Source organism: Castanea sativa, chromosome 7 (assembly GCF_040712315.1).
Source record: "Castanea sativa cultivar Marrone di Chiusa Pesio chromosome 7, ASM4071231v1".
Classification (NCBI taxonomy): domain Eukaryota; kingdom Viridiplantae; phylum Streptophyta; class Magnoliopsida; order Fagales; family Fagaceae; genus Castanea; species Castanea sativa.
This window is the reverse complement of record NC_134019.1, coordinates 32494305-32516614: the sequence shown is the minus strand read 5'-3', so window position 1 is coordinate 32516614 and position 22310 is coordinate 32494305. Positions and strand designations below refer to the sequence as shown.

The window sequence follows — 22310 nt, the reverse complement described above, 5'->3', positions numbered from 1 at the left end:
AAATGGATACGTCAAGCTAGATTAGCTGAAAGAAAAAGGCTGACGCCGTTAAGAAACTAACAGGCATACAATTAAGTTGTCCAATGACGTCGCCCATGAAACTGACGGAATGATAAAAAATGACCCTGAGTTTTCATGGAAAAGAAGCTGACGCCGTCATCAGTTCAAAAATTGAATTGAAAGAGAAAAACCCCGTCACCCCTAAGCTGACGAAGCTCGTCACGAACATAATTCTGACTTACAATAAAAAACACACACATACTTGAAGCATAAAATGACGTTAAAATTAAAGTAGGCAATGTCTTTACAAAGGCCCAGAAAAATGGGCGTCAAGTATTACAAGTTCGTCTACACTTTTTCTTAAACAAAAAAGGGGACAGAAAAAGAAAAATGAGTTCATAGAGCGGTCTCAAGGTCCTCCATCGTCTTCAACAGTAAAAGGCTGGGCACAGGAGAGAGAAGGGCTGACGGCATTTTGGTCGTCACCGCGGGGATTTGCTGGAGTCAGAGTAACGGATTGATCCGTAGCTGGTTGAGCTAGGACGACGCTGTTGTCTCTCTGGATGTTGTCGTCAGCTTCTTCATTGACGGTGTCACCTGCAGGTGTTGACGGGATGGACTCGTCCATTGAAATCCTTGACAAATCCAAGTCTGGGTAGGCAGATTTTACTTGCTTCAAGCAGTCCTCGAACCCGTCACCATAATAGGCGGCACAAGCGTCTATAAAGGCTGACGAATCCTTAAACTCTGTCACAGCATCGTTTCTAGCCGTCTCCACTTGGACTAGGATGGACCTCAACTCCTTCTCCGCCATCACTTTGGCCTCCGTTTCCAGCTCCCGTCGGCGTGTCTCCTCCGTCAGCTTTTCCTTATAATCCTTCAGCTCCTCGCCCAAGATGCGGTTCGCATCCTTGTACTGCACTTGACCGTCAGTTAGGTACTTGACGCGCTCGCGTAGACGGGTAATCACCCCTTCCTTGGCAGAGCACCTGCTTGACAGAGCCTTCATGCGAACCATAGCTTGAACGAAAAAGGGGACAAGACAACGTCAGGGTATAAAAAATTGATCGGGCACCAAAGTAGAAAGCGAGACTCACTCTGGTAAGGTCGAAAAGGCCTGACGCCTTTATCTCGTCAATAGTCTGCTCGGCACAAGGGTCCATTTCCTCATCCTTCAAAATGGACTCCGTCACCTCTACAGCGTAGTCCTTATGGGTCAGCAGGCGACGTGCAGACTCTTGGGGGATAGGGCCTGACGAGGTCATGGGCCCCTTACCTGCCCCATGAACGGGCCTGGGAGGTGACGATCTTCGTGAAGACTTATCCCCGGGAGTTGGGGCAGCTTTCTTCCCTGGACGGTCTTCCCTACCGTCAGGTTTTCTCTTGGCCGCGACCTTCCCGACGGGCCTGGGGACTGACGGTGGGGTTGACCCACCCCCAGCCTTCTTTTGCTGTTTCTTCTTGGCCGCAGCGGCAGCTCGAACCCTCTGTTTAGCTGACTCCATTTCTGCGAAAAATAAGGGTTAGAAAGAGAAAGCGTCAGGATAAAGGCAAGAAGTTAAGACACTCACGACGACGGGAATAAGCGTTCAATTTGCAAGCTTCCTCCGTCGGTTCAGGACCCCCACAATATAAGTGAAGAGTATCTAACGTGATTAGATCCCGACACTTCCTCTCGTCCAAAGGAATGGCCGTCACTCGACGGATGAAATCCTCTTGCTCCTCAGTAATACGTGGACGATTGTTAGCTGCAACAAAAGGTGACGGGTCAGGATAGCAAAAAAGTATACAAGGCGAGAAGGGTCGACGGGATTAACCTGAGTCTCTAACGTAAGCCCATGTGTTATCAAAACCATTGGGCATTGACTCCCACTCCTCTTGACGACATACCCAATTTGTTCCTTCTATAAAGAAGTATCTGCCCTTCCACTTCCTATTGGAGTCAGGCATATCTGACACTAACTTCAACTTCTTTTCCCTCACTGCAAAATGATACACTCCTTTTGATGAAGAAATGTGCTGAGGACGATAACACCAAAAGAACTCGTCCAAGGTCAGCTGACGGTTCCCACCACTCAAACGGCCCCACAAGATCTCGGCACCAATGAAGGTTCGCCAAGCATTGGGGGCAATCTGGCTGACGGATATCCCGAGGAAGTTAGCCAGCTGACGGTGTAATGCCGTCAGCGGCAGCCTTAGCCCTGCCGCGAACATGGCGTCATACATGTCAACGTCCGCGGTTCGTCCCGAGTAACACCTCTCGCCTTCCTCAGGAAGACGGATGGGAATGTCGTCTGGTATTTGATAACGGGACCGCAAACTTTTGAAAACATTCTCCGACATCGTCGGGAGAAAATTGTTGACGGACCACTCTGAGGGTAAGACGAAGGGACGGTCATCACCAGAGGATCCCGAGGTACTCTCTAAGGCTTCCTCGTCGCCGTCACTCTCACCCCCGTCACCGATACTTACTTTTTCATGAACCCCCTGGTCTTCATCGTCTACCCCTTCTTCATCAACAATGTTTTGTTGGGTAGTTGGGTTTGGAGTTAAAATTTGTTAAACAATGTTTTGTGCCATTCTTTCCTTAAAAGAAAAAAAGTTTTGTGCCATTAAAAGATTTAAAAATGGATTTAGATTAATTGGCAATAGAAAAAGGGAACATGTCTAATTTTATTTTTTAAAAATGAAAGGCAAGTAGTAAGCTAAGAGAAAATACTTTCCTTTTTTATTAATTGTTTACTGCTTTTAAATTCTTTTCTCATGAGTTTTAAATGCCTTTCTCATGAGTTTCATCCCAACATGTTTAATGTCCACAAATGTTTTTTTTTTTTTTTCACTTTCCTATTTGATTTATTTTTCAAATTGATTTTTGCTTTCTAAATGTCTATTTGCTTAATATTTCATGAGGCTTTCATTATAGTCTTCTACTTTGCCGAGAAATGATACCCAAAAAATTCTATTTGGGTGCTAAAAGAATATTAAGAAAGGGGATAAGAAAAAAAAAAGAAAAAAAAAAAAGAAAGAAAGAAAGGGTATAAGGCTTTTGTTTATGTTGTCTGTGTGTATTTGTGCATTCATAGCACTAATGGCATGTGTGATTTGGATTTCCTCTAACATTCCGTATTTTTTAATATGTTTTCTCAAAATATAAACATAGATTTATTTATTTATTTATTTTACAGAAATTTGGAGATTTTTTGAATCACCCTTGGACGTGTAAAGAAAAACAAATGCTATTTGCCGGTAATCTCTTGGATCAGTTGGATGGTATGTTTTCTTTTATTACTTGCTATATATTTAAAATTTTAAATTAGTGACAAATACTTGTTTTGTGTTCGTTCTTTTCCTCTTTAAATATTTTACATTTGCAAATTTTTTTAATGTTGATGTTTTTATTTGTGTGGATCTTTGACAATTTCGTGTCATGAATAAAGAGTTCCTACAACTGGTAGAATCCTAAATTTTAACAATGGGAGAAAGGTATTTCTTAATATTGGTAAATTGATTTGTGGGATACACATTAATATATAGTCGTGTGTGGGGTTCATTGGATATTTTGACAACTTCTTCAATTTTTTATAAAATTTTTCTAAAATGAATGATTAATGTATGTCCTGAGTACATACATTAACCCCTTGTAAGTATTATTATATACTGTGAATAAATTGCAATTTGCAACTCCTTCTCTTGTTAAAAACTTGTGCAGCATTTCTTAAAATATATTATTTAAAAATATATTTAAATATAGCGAATTTAATGAAATTGGTATATACCTTTCAGAAATTACAGCTCTTGTATGCGGAAGATTGGGATTGAGTTTCTGTCATTTTGATGCAAAGTCTATTAAGTTTAAAAAATTTAGATATTAGTTATGGTGAAGGATTGCGAGAAGTGTTTAATCTCGAAGGGCTTTTTAATGGAGTACAACAAAATGTGTTGCTATCAAGTTTGAGGGTGAGTTTGGTTCAACTTTTTAAAACTGTGCTTTTTGAAAAAGTGGGGTTTTCAAAAAGTGAAGTATGAAAAAATGCTTTTTGAAAAAATTGAGTGTTTGGTAAAAGCTATTAAAAAGTATTTTTTGAAAAAACTGAATGTTTGACTAGCACTTATAAAAGTAGTGATTTGAGTGGTAAATTACCAAAAAGAACAACGTAAATATAGATAAGTTTGTTTCATACTTAAATCAAGTACTTCATCATACTTAAATCAATTTTTCTTTTTCTAAAAAAATTATTTTTTTCTCACCAATATTAGCTAACAATAATCTACCACTTAAGATTTATTGTGAAAATATATAATAATTGATATTGATTTTAATTTGAATGTACTATTACAATTAATTTTTTTCTCTTTCTAAAAAAATTATTTTTTTCTCACTAATATTAGCTAATAATAACCTACCACTTCAGATTTATTGTAAAAATATTGTGATAATTGATATTGATTTTAATTTGAACGTACTATTAAAATTATTTTTTTCTCTTTCTAAATTTTTTTTTCTCACCAATATTAGCTAATAATAACCTACCACTTCAGATTTATTGTGAAAATATTGTGATAATTGATATTGATTTTAATTTGAACGTACTATTAAAATTATTTTTTCTCACCAATATTAGCTAATAATAACCTATTATTTAAGATTTATTGTGAAAGTATTGTGAAAATATTGTGATAGTATTTCATTCTCTCTCTTTTTTCCCTCTTTTTTCCTCCTCCACACACGTAACCTTCTCTTTTTCTTTTTTCTTTTTTTCCTTGTTTCCCTCTGTTTTTTCCCCTCCACACACGTAACCTTCTTTTTTCTTTTTTGTCCTTCTTTCCCCATTTTCCCTACCACTTCCTCCATAAATTTATGCGCATTCTCTTCACAATTTGGAAATGCAACTTTTCCTAAAACATTGCTTTTTAGACACACCAAACGCACATAATATATTTACTTTTTCAAAAGTGCTTTTTGGGGGTGGGAAAGCGAAAACAAACAGGCACTGAGTGAGATCAACTTGTACAGTCAACTTGAACTAAAGTGCATATGGAAGGGTACAGCGGAACATCTAATCTTGAGAGTTTAGGAATTTTTGGGCGTATCAAATTGATAACTCTTTTGACAGCCACATTTTTTTGGAGCTTACACAATTTGAAATTTATTAGAATAGAAGTTTGCAATGAATTGGAGCATTTTTTTTTTTTCAATTGGAGCATTTTTTTTCTTTTTGAGAGTCAATACTGAGTATTATTATTATTATGAAGCTGGAAAATCAGAAATAACAACATGACTAATGTTTATTGGAACATGCTCCATCCAAACTAATAAAGGAAAGGAAACATTGCTCTCTTAGCTAAAGCATGGGTTGCACAATTACCCTGCCGCCTAGTATGAGAGAGAAAAAGTTCGAAGCGAACCTACAATAAACATTGTGTCTTTGATAATCTCCCCAATGGATGGATGAGCTCCATCTGCTGACTTCAAAGCCCTTCAAATCACTTCGGAATCTCCTTCAAATTCAGAACTCGATAAGCCCAATTCCACAACAAATTTTGCTGCTCTTCTTGCAGCTAATGCTTCCAGCACCTCCACAAAACCAGGGTAAAGTATTTTTTCAGCTAAGGCAGCAATCACATCCCCCTTACCATCTCTAACTATAACCCCTATCCCTGCTTCCTCCGACTTGGCAAACACAGCACCATCATAATTTGTTTTATACATTCCATCCCCTGGAGGTCACCATTTTATGTTTTCCTTTGGTTGCTGCACTTTGGTCTCTTGGATTTTTGATTGAAACTCCGAGAGGTACATTCTTCCTACTTCAAAAAGTTTATCACTCGGCAACCACTTCTCATTTAGTCTCAGCTTGTTTCTTTGATTCCAAATAAACCAAGCCACCACCCCAAACAGCTCTAGTCTCTTTGCCCTCTATCTGACCAGATTAATTAGCTCTTGCATGTCCTGAAGATAGGGATAATCTGTTCAGACCCAACTGAAACAGGGGGTCCAAATTTCGTTGAGTGTCACACAACTCCAAAGAGCATGAAGCGTTGTCTCATGATCCGAGAGGTAGGCACTACACTTCGCATCCTCAAGAATTTTTCTCTTCTTTAGATTATCTTTTGTGGGTAGTGCATTAGAGCAAACTCTCCAAAGAAAAAGCTTGACTTTATTTGGAATGTCGAGCTTCCAAATACATTTCTAGAAAGCCGATTTGTGCGATGAGTCTGAGCTTGATGCAGCGTTGGAATTGGCTTCCTGACACAACATTTGATACCCTGCCTTAACCGTATACTCCCCATCGTGGCTGTCCGGCCAGATAAGGCGATCTCTCTGTTCACTGTTTAGTCCAACACAATGGAATTGCTTTAATTCGACTTACCTCAAAACTCAAAAAATGCTAGTTTAGCATATTAATATTCCAAGAACGAGTGTTTGGATCTATGAGGGCAACAACCTGAGCTCCTTCTAATGCCGCTACCTGTGGAGAAACAATCCTAGCAAACCCCTTCCCTAGCAGCCAATTGTCTCTATATATATCTACACTCTTCCCATCTCCTATTCTCCATCTCATACCCATCAAAATCACATTCCTTGACTTGAGAATACTCTGCCAAGCATAAGAACCAGTGGCAGCCGAGGCTTCGAAAATGGACCCCCTAGGAAAATATTTCACTTTAAGGACCCGATAAAAAAGAGAGGATTGGTCCTTCAATAGTCTCCACACTTGTTTTGCCAACATTGCATCGTTGAATTTTTCCAAGTCTTTGAAGCCTAACCCACCTTCTAATTCAGGCTAGCAAAGAACCTCCCATTTTTTCCAATGAATTTTCCGCTGCTCACCCTTTTGCCCCCAAAAGAATTTCAGGATTAATACCTCAATTTCATGACAAAGACTCACCAGTAATTTGAAGCAACCCATTGCGAATGTAGGAATCGCTTGCACCACCGCTTTGAGTAAAATCTCTCTACCCATTTGGGACAATAGCTTCTCCTTCCACCCTTAAAGTTTGCTCCTCACTCTTTCTTTAATGAAATTTAGACTTGCTTTCCTATTCCTTCCCACCACCGTCGGCAAGCCAAGATAATTCTCATACTCTTTCACCTCTTGTACTTGTAAGAAATCCGAGATTTGGGACTTTGTGTCTTCATTCACTGCCTTGCTAAAAAAGATGGTTGTCTTCTCTCGGTTTATCTTTTGACCCGAAGCTTGTTCATACAATGATAGAATATCTTGGATTGCTTGTAAATCTGCCATAGATGCTCTACAAAATAAAAGGCTGTCATCTGCAAAAAATAAGTGAGATTTTTGGTCCCCTTTTACATAAAGAGAAGCCCCATATTCTGTCATTAGAGGCTACCTCCTGCAACATCCTATTCAAGCTTTTTGAACACAACAAAAAAAGGTATGCAGACAAAGGATCTCCTTGTCTTAATTCCCTTGATTGCCTAACATCTCCCTTAGGCTCTCCATTCACCAAAATCAAATAGGAGACCGTGCTAATACACTCTAGAACAAGAGACACCCACCTTTCACAAAAACCCAATTTCTCCATAATCTTCCCTAAATAGCTCCACTCCACCCGATCATACGCCTAACTCATATCTAACTTCATAGCCATAAAACCCATTTTTTTGGATTTTTGGTTTTTCATATGGTGTAAGGTCTCAAAAGCAACCCAAATATTGTCAAAGATTGCTTTACTAGACTGAAAGGCACTTTGAGATTCTGAAATAATGCTAGGTAAAATATTCTTAAGTCTATTTGCTAAAACTTTAGAAATAAGCTTATACAGAATATTACAAAGTGCAATTGGGCGATATTCAGAAACTCTTACCGGGCTTTTAACCTTTAGGATGAGAGTGATAAAAGTTCGATTAATTGAAGGTGGGATTGAACCTATGTTGAGGCATGTGAGAACTGCTTCAGCCACTTCATCACCAATAATCGGCCAAAATTGTTGGAAAAACAATGGAGGCATCCCATCGGGTCCTAGAGATTTCAAGGGTTCCATCTGTTTTAAGGCAATGTCAACCTCGGCTCTCCCAAAAGGAGCAACAAGCTCATGGTTCATCTCCTCTGTTACCACCCATGGAGTAACTTCTAGAGCTTCCTTATCCGATTTGGTGAGGATGAGGCAAATAAATTTTGGCAAAAATCCACCAAAATATTTGCTATGCCATTCTCATCCACACACCTCTCACCCAAATGATTCTCCAATTCCTCAATTCTATTTCTGCGATACCTATGAGTAGCTCTACTATGGAAATATCGGGTATTTTTATCTCCTTCATGCAGCCACAATACTCTAGATCTTTGTTTCCACATTTTCTCTTCTTTTGATAACAAATCATTTATCTTTCTTTTCAACCTTGTCACCCGATTTATAGACCTCCCTCTTATCGCCTCATCTTCCGCCTTTCTTAGCAACTCTTTTTTTTTTTCTTCAATAGCCGAGTAATATTCCCAATTGCAACCCGACTCCACCATTTGATTTGTGCTTGACAATGGCTTATCTTCCCTTCCACCCTAGTCATAGCTTGACCGGGTGCATTGAAAAACCAAGCCGTTTCTACCGTATCTCTACAACCCTCTTCCTCCAACCACATATGCTCAAAATGCCACAGCTTTTGTCGAAGTTTAGGGATACCATTAAGGCAAATAAGAATAGGTTTATGATCAAATGAACCACATTCCAAGTGAATTACCTTAGTTGTAGGAAATTTATCTAGTCATTTCATTGTGGCAACCGCTCTATCCGGCCTCTCTCAAATTGTAAAACCATCCGAATGCCCATTACACCATGTAAATTTTCCTCCCGTAAAGCCAAGGTCCTGAAATCCACATTCATCCAAAACATCTCTAAAATCTTCCATTTGTCTAACTGGTCTTTGCCTCCCTCCAAGCTTCTCATGACTCCATGTAATCTCATTAAAATCACCTGCACAAAGCCATGGGATTGAATTTCTACCCCTTAGTCTCCTTAGACAAGCCCACGATAAATGGTGATTACTAGTCTCCGATTCTCCATAGAATCCCGTGAATCTCCACTCATCCTCCTTACCCTTATTCAAAATACCATCAATGTGATTTGGGGAGAAGGTGCCTAGAGAAAACTTCACTTCATTTCTCCAAAAAATTACTATCCCCCCTCCTCGCGTATCTCTACACACTTCAACCATACCACCAAAATTCAGTCTGACCCGAATATCTTCTAGCCTAACTTTATCCAGCCATGTTTCGGCTAAGAACACAACTGAGTGATCTTGTGCGCGGATAGTATCCCCAAGCTTTTGTTCAGTCGATTGGTTCCCAAGCCCTCGACAGTTCCAACATAAGAGATTCGTTGCGCTTGGCGGGGCTGGCAGGCAGCCTCCACCATTGAAATTTTTTTTTTACTGTCATGATCAACCAATCTCGTCTTGTTTGGTAATTCACAATCATCAATCTCCATGAAAGAACATTTAGAAGTACCAGTTGCTTCTGACTTTGCCTGAGCATCACCTTTCTGAGCAAAGCAAGCAACCTGTGTCCAAGTTTTGTTTTTTGCATGACCTTCCTTTCCCTCACGGCTAGAAGCCCTTCCTTGAGTATCGGGTTTGCTTATTCTGCTAAGTTCATCAGTCAAAGAACTTAAGGGAGCCATGTGACCAGCACCTGCCTCCAAACCTGGTTCTAAAATTTCGAATGCCTTATTTGGTGTATCAACATTTGGGCTGTCCACGTGTACCTCCTCACCCCCTTCAATTCTTTCAGAGATTTCAACACTATTCAATTCTCTATCAATCTCTAGAATCTGGTCCTCCAGTGGATCACCATTACGTCCATCAATAACTCCATAATTCCCGCTATTATTCTCTCCATTAATTCTACTATTACTCTCAGTTAACACTTATACCGTTTCTGGTATGGAATTCTCAGGTGCATTAATTTCTTTCGTGATTTCCTCTTCTAAATTTACTGCTACCTTTTCCGCCGCTAAGTTGGCATGGTTGGCCTGACCCCTGCTCTCTTTCCTCACCAGTTTTTGAATCACAATCACCGAAATTTTGGACTTAAAACCACCCTTCTTCCTAGCCTCATAGAAACCATGAACCACCACCACAAATTTACTCCTCGCTTGGGTTGGTGCTGCCCGAATCTAAGGACCATACTCCCTCTCCCTACTATCTAAGGTTCCATCGCTTTCAATCCACTTCGCACAGTCCCTATCAGAGTGATCCAGACAACCGCACCAGTAGCAAATATTGGGAAGACGTTCATAATTGAATGACACCCAACAATCTTCGCCATCCTCCATTGATAACACTCGACCCCAACATAAAGGCATCGAAATATCATCACGCACCCGAATTCGAAGAAAACTGCCTCGATCTACTTCAATATCAATTGCACTTCTATCCGCCACACCAATTGCTTCACACAAATCCTCAACCACACCCCTATTCAGATAGCTCACTAGAATCTGGTGCACCTGGACCCATATCGATACTGAATCAAGCTTCAATGCATGCACCGAGGTGGAGCTCTCTAATCGTTGGAGGATCACTAGATGCCTATCAAAACTCCAGGGTTCACTCATCAAAATTTTGTTCACTTCTTCTGCATTATCAAACACAAAAAGCATTGTATGTTCGCCTACATCACGGACTTTAAAACCATTTTTGGCTCGCCACAAAGGGCTGAAGGTCCTCACAATTGCCTCACTGTTCAACACACGTTTTGTTAGAAATTTTGCCACGAGAGCAAACTCTTGGTTGGCTCTTTCCTTCTTCACCGCCAGTTTGCCTCCCTCCCTTTCATTGAGAGACAAATTACGCCAATGTTTCGTCAAATTCTCCATCCCTCCTCTAGTGTTTCCCAAACCCCAAAAAGGAAAAGACAACCCACTAGCCCTACCGGTAAAACTAGTTACCCTAGGGAACCCAACAGCCTTACAAGAAGGAACACTCACTTCTACTGCCTAAGAGACCAAGAGCCAAGGACCCCTCCCTTAGTGCCAGAGAAACTAGTGCTTAAGTTGAATTGAGACTACAAGAGTTGGTAGTTGGAGCATTTGATTGTAAAAGATGAAAAAAATTGGAATCTCCAACCTCCATGCTTTGCTAAATTGGAAATAGTAATAGTTAAGAGGCTGCAAGAAATTACAACCTCTTTCCATGCCATTTATTGTTTTTTAAGACTACATTCTCTCACTGTAATAGGAGCCTCTGAACTAGTAGAAATATTTGCACATGAAGAATTATTTATAGTTGTTTTGTATTTTATTTTATTTTATTACAGTGATAAAAAATTTTGTGCCTATAGAGATATAATAGCAAACTCTCTTAGAAGATGCAAATTTTAAACTCTAAATTTTGCTTTTAGTATCTAGCTGAGTAAATAGTTTTGTTACTAATATATTTTGTTTCTCATTTAAAATGATAAAGAGAGAATTGGGTTTGTTCGGTCAGAAAGTTAAAACAATGTTTAAAAAAATAAAAGTTTGGTAGGAAAGTTTAACAAAGAGTGTTTGAGTTATGTGTTTGTTAATATTCTCAATTTAAAGTGTTTAGATATTGTATTTTGAAAATACTTCAAGAACAGTTTTCAACAACAGTTTTGAGTGGTGTTATTGTTTTGAAAATTGTGGGACCTATATGATGTTGACAAGACACAAAATACTTTCTTTTTAAAAAAAAAACACATAATACTACTAAACACTCAACTCAATTGTATTTTTCACTTTTGAAAATATGCTATTAGAAACATGATATGGAAAACACAAGCAAATCTTTCAAAAAGTACATGATCTAAAACAAAGCTCAAAAGACAAAAGTAAAATTTTCATGTAAAGAAAATATTTAATCGAAGTAAAAAAAATCATACTCAGCTCAGCCAAAACACAAACAGCCACCTAATTTAGACAAACAAAATACTTCCAAGGACCTGGTAACCATACTAAGTGGAGAAAGATATCAAAGTCATCTTAGTCGTTAAATCACACGCAGCTCACAAAGTCATTTCATCAAACACTTAATTTGCATTTTCAATTAGTCCAACATTGAACTCTAAAAAGATTTTAAAAAATCCAACAATTCCTTAACAAAACTAGACCAACCTAGTTCACTAAACCTCTTATATAATTCCAAAAAAATTAAAAAAACCCGCACAACCCGAATACAAACCAAAAATAAGAAATGGAGACTAAACCACAAACATGAAACAACTCATAGAAAATACAAAAACCCATAGACAAACCCATACAACCCCATTGATACAAAGGTTTACCAGGAGGAGAAGAGTTGAGAGAGACAAACTTCAATGCCAATATGGTTTCGTCCTAAATCCAAATCCCTATCTTTTTAAGTAACCCCAACAATGAATTTGGATTTGGACTTCTCAAGTCCAAATCCATAGCCCAAATTTGGGCATCCAAACAGACCACAAGAGTTTTTACATATGGGGGTGTCTGACTTTTTAGTTGGGGGTTAAATGCAACTGCAAGTATGACCCATTTCCTTGCTGAGTATTTTTGCTAATCTAGTTGATCTTGAATCAATAGAGGTGGTGTTAGACAAGCATGCATTCTCACTTGAGCTCGACTGCTCGAGATATATATTAAACCAATCTCCTACTGCTTACAGATTATAACGCTTATTTTCCATACAAAATAAACCAAACAAAAACAAATTTGTCTAACAACACCTAACTGGCAAATATTGACATATTACTTTCTTAAGAGTGTTACACAGTGCCATACACATTCCACTTGGAAAGTGGAAAAGCATAAAATTAAAAATTTGAGGTCCATATACATCACTAGAAAAGGTGATACACAGAACAGAAACAAGAGGAACAGTTTCACATTGACATGTACAAATTTCAATCCATAGAATCCTCCATTGCAAAGGTGTAAAAGTTTTTCCTCTAATCTTTCACACCCGCATAAAACAAAACCCAGTAGATGAACATTAACTTCATTAAGGAAATGGGCCTTCCCAGCTCACCCGCCTCAACCACGGCAGAAAATCAATCCCATTACATTGCATAGACTATCTCTCCACTGCTATCAATGTCAAGGTCAGGATCAGTCTCCAGATCCTCCTCCATGTCATCATCAATGTCCAAGCTGCCAGTCAGATACTGGTTGAGACTGGGGGTCCCAGCAGCAGGAATGGTAGCCTCAGCGATTATCTGCATGATTTCATCAATGCTTTGCATGGGTTGATCAGGCTCTTCAAACTGATTATTCATTGTCTTTTCATCCATGAGATCTGCCGGAAGGTTCTTTAAAAACCACTCATGGTTCCTTATCTCAGGAATACTTATCCTCTGTTCCCAAGTGAATTCATGGGAACTCAAATTAGAAAGTCAATCAGGGACAGCATTGTACAGAATATAAAGCACAAAGATTAACAAAGCTGAAAGAAATATAGTTATTATATAGAAAAAGCAGCCTATACTTGAAATATGATAATATGAATAAGTATTGCAATTAAATAAAGAATCAGAAGCACCAGTATAGACTACAGTTAGTTACTCTAGAATTAAGAGCATCTGTGATGGCTCAACTCCCACAATCCTGCATGATGCAACTTCATCAATGATTGATAATCCCATGTCAGGGGGGTAGTGAACATTTAGAATTACCCCAATTTTTTCTACCCTATAATAATAATAATAAATTCTTTTTTGTTAAATCATAAACTTATTAGTAATTGAAGCATGGGGAGAAAAATGAAGAAGAAGCAAGAGAGGGAAGGGTCAAAAATCCTAGTGGGTGGAGATAAATGCATCCTTTAAAAGTGAGAAATAATATCACTTTTACACCCTCACTTTTGAATAAAAAAATCAACTTTTATAAATGCTTAAAACATTGTGGTAACACTGCTAACTTCACATTGTATTATTTACTACATTAACTCTACATAAACAGGTGGGAGAACCAGTTGGGCCTATGGCCTATGAAATGATTGGTAGCCACTCTGCATCTTTTAAATTCATCAGTGTGAAGGCAGAATTAGGTATGTGTTTTGTGCACATGCTTATGCATGCTAATTGTATTGAAGATCTTCACTTTGAACCTATTTAATGTTTGACAAACATACCAAGGGAGAGGACAAGCAAGAAATAAACACATTATAACTTTTCTTGAATTATATACTAACAACTAAATCTAATATCAAATGACATAAATGTGTAACAATGACAGAAGGAAAGGACTAGTAGCAATTGTACCACAGAAAGTAACATATATAATTTCTCATGTACTTAGAAAGTGCACAGACCTTTGCAGGGTCAGCTACAAATATCCTTGAGATCAAATGGCGGCACTCAGGAGAGATATGAACATAGTCGGGAATTGAGTACTGGACTTTCAAAATGCGCTGCAAAGACATCCAATTATTTTAGTCAAGCATTTCAGTGGAGCTTATACAATCACTGATGACAAGGCTTGATAAATTACATGAATAGTCTTTCGGAAGTTTTTAGGCTCCTCAGGGTCCTCAAAAGGGTATGCACCCACCAACATGACATATAAGGTTACCCCACAAGACCACACATCTGCAATCTGAATTTAATGAAGCAAGATATTAGTACAATATATCAAGCTGTTATTTTGAATGCAAGAGAGAGCAAGGTAAAATAGATATACTTCATCCATAAATTATGTTCTATTACATGATATTTATCCAGTTATTTTGTTAGGAAGACAATCACAACATCACATTAGTGTGCGTTTGGGTATTGCTTAAAATTTGTCTCATATTTTTTGCAAATAATCTAACTTTTAGCTTTTTTGAAATAAATTAGCATTCAATTTTTTGTATCACATTTAACACAAAAGTTACCAAAAACCATATCTTTTGATAAAGTAAACACTACACAAATAAGGTACCGGAAAGAAGCAAAAGCCAAACACACTCTTAAATTAATCAATTCATCACTGACATTTTCAGAAGGTTCTTTGTCAGCAGCCCTACTGTCCACCTCCCCTGCTACATAAACTTTAAAACTTGTCTCAATTGTCAAATTTCAATAGATCAACCATAAAACTCTTCTCTCATGTCTTCTGGGGACAGCATATATTGAGTGCAAATGAAATGACAATGAATACAATTTTAAAGCAAAAATATTGGTTTCGTTTTTGTCCAGGTTTTTTGTTTATGAATGTTTGTCGTTGTTTCTGCAATGATGATAGGTACCAGCTCTTATGATGAGAATAAAAACAATTCGGAATTACTTTCCCATAGTCGTATCTACATTGGGCAGTGGAAACAATTGAACTTTAGAAAGCCTGGTAAACTGCTGACTTAACAATCAAAAACCCTTTTTTTTTCTTTTTAAACAACAAAAGTAGCCAATTTACAAAACAAAGGCCACTTCATCTGACCGTTGGAGCTAGTCACCCATAGTCATGGCTTTGAAATTTGTCAAGGTGAACCTAGTTGTAATTTTATTGCAACTGCAGTTGTTAAGGCCTTCAGTGTTAAAGTTTGATCCTATCATTCATGAAAATTATTATAATGTGGTTAAAGTAACTCAAAACTTTGAATTTTATAGCGCTGAAGACTGAGTTACAAACAGATTAACCTTATGTTATCGTTGTAACATGATGCCAATGCATATGGTTGCAGAATGACAAGGCAAATTTGGATAAGCCATGATAATCAAGTTATAAATGAGTACATTCAGAAAGAACTAGAATACCTGACAAACAATATAATGATGGAACATTGAATGAGATAATTAAATATGTTAGTTGGACAGAATCGAATTCAACATTTTAAATAGAACAATTCATGTCAATGAGAAATTATATTACCTTGCCGTCATATTCTTTCTTAAGTAACACTTCAGGAGCAATATATGCAGGGGTGCCAACTGTTGATTTTGGTTGTGAATGCAGCACTGAGGACTAAGAACAGAAGAAAAAAAATCAAAAAATGCATATTTGACAACCGATGATGCAACAAAAAAAAAAGGTATAGCACATTCAAAGAGAAACCAATTGCCATAAATCAAACCACCATATTGTTCAAAGATGGCAAATATATCTTAATGAAATCACTACTCACTAGCAGGAAAATACCACAGGAGATGTATCAATACCAGCCTATGGTGTGCTTCTGTAAGTTTCAAATGCAAAGACTAGAGATTCCAAATCACAAAAACACACCAGAGATGTACAAATAAAGGCAACAACAAGAAAAGAGAAATAATACCTTGGAGTACCCAAAATCACAAATCTTTAAACGAGGAGCCGGACTTCCATCCAACAATGTATTCTCTAATTTCAAGTCACGATGGCATACTTGCTTTATAAGAGATGCAGAGAAAGGAATCCAACTTAGACACAGTAGTATTATTTAAGACTGCGTTATAAATAGAAAACTTAATTCACATACCATGGCATGACAATAGCTAACTCCTGATATAAGTTGCTGGAAGAAGAAGCGTGCCTGCAACCCAAGACATAGTACATTTTAAAAAATAAACCCAGGTGCGTTCAGAAACAAAATCAACATGCCAGATAGGAACCTCATCCTCACTAAATCGCCCAGCATTGCATATCCGTTCAAAGAGCTCTCCCCCAGACGCATATTCCATCACAATAGCAAGATGGGTTGGTGTTAATATGACCTATAATTGCACCATCATAATGTTACTAAATTTCAGAATACTCCCTGGGGAGAACAGATGATAATATAGTGGAATTGAGCAGACCTCTTTGAATCTGACAATGTTGGGATGCCTTAATGACCTGTGGTTTATAATTTCCCTTTGTACATTCTCATCTATCTGTTAACACAATATAAAAGCTAGTTAATAACTATTATAAATTTATGTGAGGCTACACCAATGAGCTATAGCTCAACTGGCATTTCCTCCTCCTACAGTAATGGGATGAAGGGTGATGTTATGTGTTCAAGATCCACGGTGTATATCATATGTAACATACCAACCAAAAAAATAAAAACTTTATGCTAGATGACTAGCATACAACTTGAACAACACTGTCTAAGGAGGTTTGCATAATTGATGAAACTCAAACAAAAAAATAATTTACTAATATTGTCTAAATTCCTTTATGTGCCATATTAATAACAGTTTCTAGTATTCAGGAATTAAACAACCAATGCGAAAATATAGATGTTACCAATATCTGCATATTTTTATTTAATCCAACTCTTAAAAGTGTGAAAATTCAATCCCAAATTAGAGACCACAAAAGAACCAACATGCATGGATGTAGCAGGGAGACATGAAACTAAAATATTTAAATTTAAATTTTACCAGTTCAGCTCTGAGAATACAGACAATATCCATAATCTAACAAAATTACCGTCTTGTTGACATGCATTTCACTAAATGTGATTAGCAAATTAACAAGAACCATACATCACTCAACAACCAAATGGAGGGCAGATGTTATATCGTCTTTAAGTTGTCAAAGTACCATATTTTCTTCCCCTTCCCACAAAATCTTATTAACCAAAGAGTTAAAGAGACAATCAATTTCAACAAATTTACACATCGACCCTACTACTAAACTTCATAAAGAAAAGACTGCAAAATCTTCTAAAAAAATTCTGTTGATCCTTAAAAATCAATTAAGCATAAAACTCAGCATAAACATCCAACAAGGTGAAATTTAAATAAAAACACGTATATGGGCATAATCCCAGGCAAATTTAACCCCCATACACATACACACACAACAATCCTAAAACAGCTAGCAATAGCAATAATTTTGATCCTAACTCGGTTCAAAATCTCACGAAAGAATTTTGAAACCCATTAATCATCAAAAACCAACAAACCAATTTTATTCCACAAGAATGCAAACGGAAGCAAAATTGAAATATAATTACAAATAAATTTAAGTAACATGAAGAATCCAATAATCCACACAATATCCTCTAAAAGAAACGTGATCAACTTCAACTACCATGGACAATAAACCAACTAACCAAAAACCTAATAAAGCACTCTCAACTTCTTCAAAACTCAAAATGAAATACACCAAATAATAACAAAGCACTCAAATTTCTCAACCCAATAATCAAACTGAGCTTAAATTCAAGCACCCATTAACGAAAAGTTAAAAAAGAAAGTGGAATTTAGAGACTAACCTTCTCACCTCTCTCGATGTACTTGACTGCAACAAGCTCATCAGTCTGCTTGTCTCTCATAAGCCTTGCCACTCCGAAATTTCCTGACCCAATATCTTTTACCAGCTCGTACCTGTCACTATCGTGCATGATCGGCAGGTCCATTCCTGGCCCCACTGTGACTGCTGTCCGATCCATCTCTCTCAAACTATGAAACAACAAGGACTTAAAAAGAAGCTGAAGCTGAAACTGAAGCTACAAAAATCTCTCACATTACTATCATTTTTATTGTGACAATATCAAAGGTTGAAACTTGTGAGCAAAGTACGAAGGACCCAGAAATCTAAGATGAAAGAGAGAGAGATAGAGAGGTGGTGGAGGTGATGAGGTGGAGGGAAGTGGGTGGTGGGTGAAGAAGAAAGAGACTGCCAAAGATGGGTATGGAAGTGTTGGAGCCCGTGAAGATTTCAACCACTTCTCTTTCTCTCAACACTTGGCGTGAGAGTACTGAAGAGAGAGTTTTCACTTCCTGAGATTTTTGTTGCAGAGAGACATACACACACAGAGCTCATCAGCTCGTGAACTCATCCACCTTTTTTTCTGTGAGTGAGTGAGTGTGCGTGCGTGTGTGCTTTGTATTTTGTGTCTGTCTCTCTAAGACACAAAAAAGCTCTACTCTACTACACGCTTTCTCCATCTATTTCTTTCAGTGGATTTATCCAAAAGGAAAGCAAAGGAACGAGGTAAAGAGATTTTTTTTTTTTATCTGGGCTGACAATGATGTAGTAGGAGTAGTAGTATTCTTGTTGTCTACTTAATTATTTCACTAAGGCATTGCCCAATGTCACTATTTTATTGTCTTAAAGGTTGATTCTAGTTAGCTTAAAGACTAAAATTTCTTAGTTTTGGCTTTCAATTCAATTGATGTCTTAATTTGATAATTAGAAACAATCATTATAGAATTGACGTTATAAATTTAAAAACTATCGTTTTTTTTTAAGTTAAAAGAGTTTTTTAGGAAAAATTACACTTTACTACCTTAAATTATACTCTAGATTACACTTTGTGTTCTAAACTTTTCGAATGCATATTTTGTACTCTAAACTATGACTTTTATTACACTTTGCACCTGACGTTGAGTTTGCTTGGATGGAAATATAAAGTGTATGATGCAAAGTGTAATCAAGAGTATAGTTTAAAATGGTAAAGTGTAATTTCTTCTTTATTTTTAATGGATTGAGAAGATGGGTAATTAGGTCATTTTACATTATGTCATACTTTTTCATCCAAGTTAATAGCAAACTTAACATTAGAGTGCAAAATGTAACAAAAGTCATAGTTTAAGGTGCAAAATATGCATTCGAAAAATTTAGGATGCAAATTGTAATTTGAAGTATAGTTTAAGGGGATTGTTAGCAAATTCCGTAAAATATTAGTTTATAAAATACTTTTAAAAAATTTATGAAAAAAGAAAAGGAAACTGAATTTTTTTTAAAAATAATTTATCTAGGAGTGTATTTTTTTTATATAAAAATAATTGTGCATTATTGAAAAAGAGAGTGAAAGTGGTGTAAATGTGGCTTCAAGTGGATAAAGGCCTCACAAGTCACGAAAGAACTTTCTATTTTGAATGACTGATCTGGTGTTTGTGGATAAGGTGGCAGGTGTGGAATCACAATGTGATGGTTGGCTCCTCGGGTTTCGTTGGGAAATTGAACACTTTGATTGGTCAGCTGACAGGCGCATTTTATTTTAGCATTAAAAAACATGTATTATATTCCATCTAATAAAATCTGTCTTAATAAAAGCTGTGCTTGTGATAAATTGATTTCCCTTGTATCATATTTCTAAATTTTTTAATAAAAAAATACCGTAATATAAAATTAAGCTAAATCTACCCTAATAAAAAGATTCTTGTTCATCAAGCTTTATTCTTAGTTTTGACCCCCCAATATACATACATACATACATATATATATATATATATATATATATATATATATATATATATATATAATAATACATACATACATACATACATACATACATATATATATATATATATTTATTTATTGATAGAACATGCTGGAAATTTGTCATATAATTTAAAATAAATTTTTTGTTTGTTTTCACTAATATTTTGTGGGTTTTTCTTTACTTTACATATGATGTCAATTAATAAGTGCATCACAATTCATAACAATACCACTAGTTTTTACTTTTATTTTTTATATATGAGAGAAGAGTTTTTAATATATCTAGAAAGATATTTAATTATCACCGCGCATCTTTAGTGCGGTGATCGCTCTACAAATATAAATGTTTGTGGGGTGTGAATGTAAAAACCGGGGTTCAAGTCTCTAGAAAGGAGTTTTACACACACACACACACACACACACATATATATATATATATATATACATAAATTAGATTAGAGTAGAGTTACTATCTTGTATAATAAAAAAAAGATATTTAATTAATTTCTAATTATTAGAGCATCCACATTCCATTAGTTAAACTTTAGCCCAATTTTGAAGTAAATACCCACTTTTCTATTTTAGCTACCCATAAATGCACCCTAAATTCAAATTTTCATGTTCCTATAACATTCACTTAAAATATTGATCAATTTTTTTTCATTTTTATGTTCCTATAACATTCACTTAAAATATTCATCAAATTTTTTTCATTTTTCTTGTAGAACAAAGAGTGCAATTTTGAATTTAAAAAAAAGGTAGAAAAAGTTATGCGAAACAATATAGTACTCTCCAAAGTTGTTAAGCACTGTAAGAGCATTCCTATCAGTATGTGTAAAAAATTTTCCATTTTGCACATCTAAAACCTACTTTTTCTATTTTACACTCTCATTTTTACAAAACACCCACATTAGTTTGTCTATTATACACATTTATTCAAAAAAAATATTTATTTCTTTAACATTGCCATCTCTCTCACAGGCCTAACACAACCCACACAACCACCATCATCAGCCATCATCTCTCTCAAGATCGATGCCTCCGGGCTCCCACTGTGCAACAAGATCGACACCGAAATTCACACAAGCTGATCACACTGGAATCCCAAAGAAAACCAATTAAAAAAAAAAAGAGAAACAAACCCAATAAATAAATAAATAAATAAAAACCAAAAAACCAGATCCACAATCACCGATACCACCAACCCACATCCACAATCACTATCATGGTAGCCTCAAGCTCAAAAAAAAAAAAAAACAAAACAAAACAAACAAAACAAAAAAAAACAAAACAAACAAACAAACAAACCCAGCAAAATAAAAAATGGATCGAAACCCACTTATCAAGATTGACGCCTGAGAGATCGGCGACGGTGGCAATCGGCGGAAGCTAGAGGAAGAAAGATTGATGAGATGAGAGAAAGAGAGAGTTGTGCCCCTGAGAGAGTCTCTGATGAAATGAGAAAAAGAGAAAGAGAGGTGAGAGTTAGGTACAAAGAGGAGAGAGAAAAAATTATTAAGATATTAAACGCACATGCTACTGTAACCGTGCAAATATGCACTATTACTGTAGCAATTATGTATTTATACACAAGTTTACACCCACTGATGTGGGTGTTTTTTTGTTCAAAATGTGTAAAATTAGTTACTTTCTCCATTTTGCACATTTATGCACATACTGATAGAGATGCTTTAACATTTTATAGAAATTTGAAAAGTATTAGAGAGCCAGAGTGAGACCTCTTTTTGCAATAGTTATTCGCTTTGGCTACAATGATCTTCAATTTGGCTAAAAAAAAAACATATTTTTGAGGTGCTACTGTGGTAAAATAAAAAGAGCAAGAGTTAGATACAGTACTTAAGTATTATTCTTTAAATTTCTATTTTAAGATTCTACCATGTGGATTTTTTCTCATGGGATGTGTAAGTGCACATTGTACCCGGACCCAAAAACTAGAATTGGGCTCAGGCCCAATGAGCCTTATACAATGAAATTTGTAGAGTATGGATTTGAAATCTAGGTTTGAGATGTTGGAAGTTTGATTAACAGGCTAGAATGCCACAATCTGTGCAAATGATAAACGAATATGACAAAGAGACCTTCTCGGACGTAAGCCGAGGACGCTTAGTATAAATATTCTCCTTCTATGCCAAAGTTTACAATTCTTAGTTCCTATTTTTCTCAGCAGAAAGTGCAAATCTCCCTCTCTTTCCTCTCTCGTCTCCTTATATACTTCTTCTTCTTCA

At 36.5% G+C, this 22310-nt stretch overlaps 1 protein-coding gene across 1 annotated transcript; it reads right to left on the bottom strand.

The window, feature by feature from the left end:
• Positions 1–12662: 12662 nt before the first annotated feature.
• On the bottom strand, positions 12663–18820 carry LOC142643521 (serine/threonine-protein kinase SRK2E). Its single transcript, XM_075818179.1, has 9 exons — positions 18110–18820; positions 16701–16775; positions 16515–16616; positions 16382–16435; positions 16199–16291; positions 15799–15891; positions 14440–14544; positions 14261–14359; positions 12663–13304 (listed from the first exon to the last, which is right to left on the bottom strand). Exons 1-9 carry the CDS (start codon positions 18284–18286, stop codon positions 13011–13013), a joined length of 1092 nt encoding a protein of 363 aa, XP_075674294.1. The 5' UTR covers positions 18287–18820; the 3' UTR covers positions 12663–13010.
• Positions 18821–22310: the final 3490 nt, after the last annotated feature.

Excerpts from the sequence above, each read along its gene's own strand:
- LOC142643521 (XM_075818179.1), bottom strand. The coding sequence starts at position 18,286 with ATGGATCGGACAGCAGTCACAGTGGGGCCAGGAATGGACCTGCCGATC. Across the intron at positions 16,292-16,381 it reads TTAGCTATTGTCATGCCATG|CAAGTATGCCATCGTGACTT; the intron begins GTATGTGAATTA and ends TCTCTTATAAAG. Across the intron at positions 13,305-14,260 it reads TTGTAGCTGACCCTGCAAAG|AGGATAAGTATTCCTGAGAT; the intron begins GTCTGTGCACTT and ends ACTTGGGAACAG.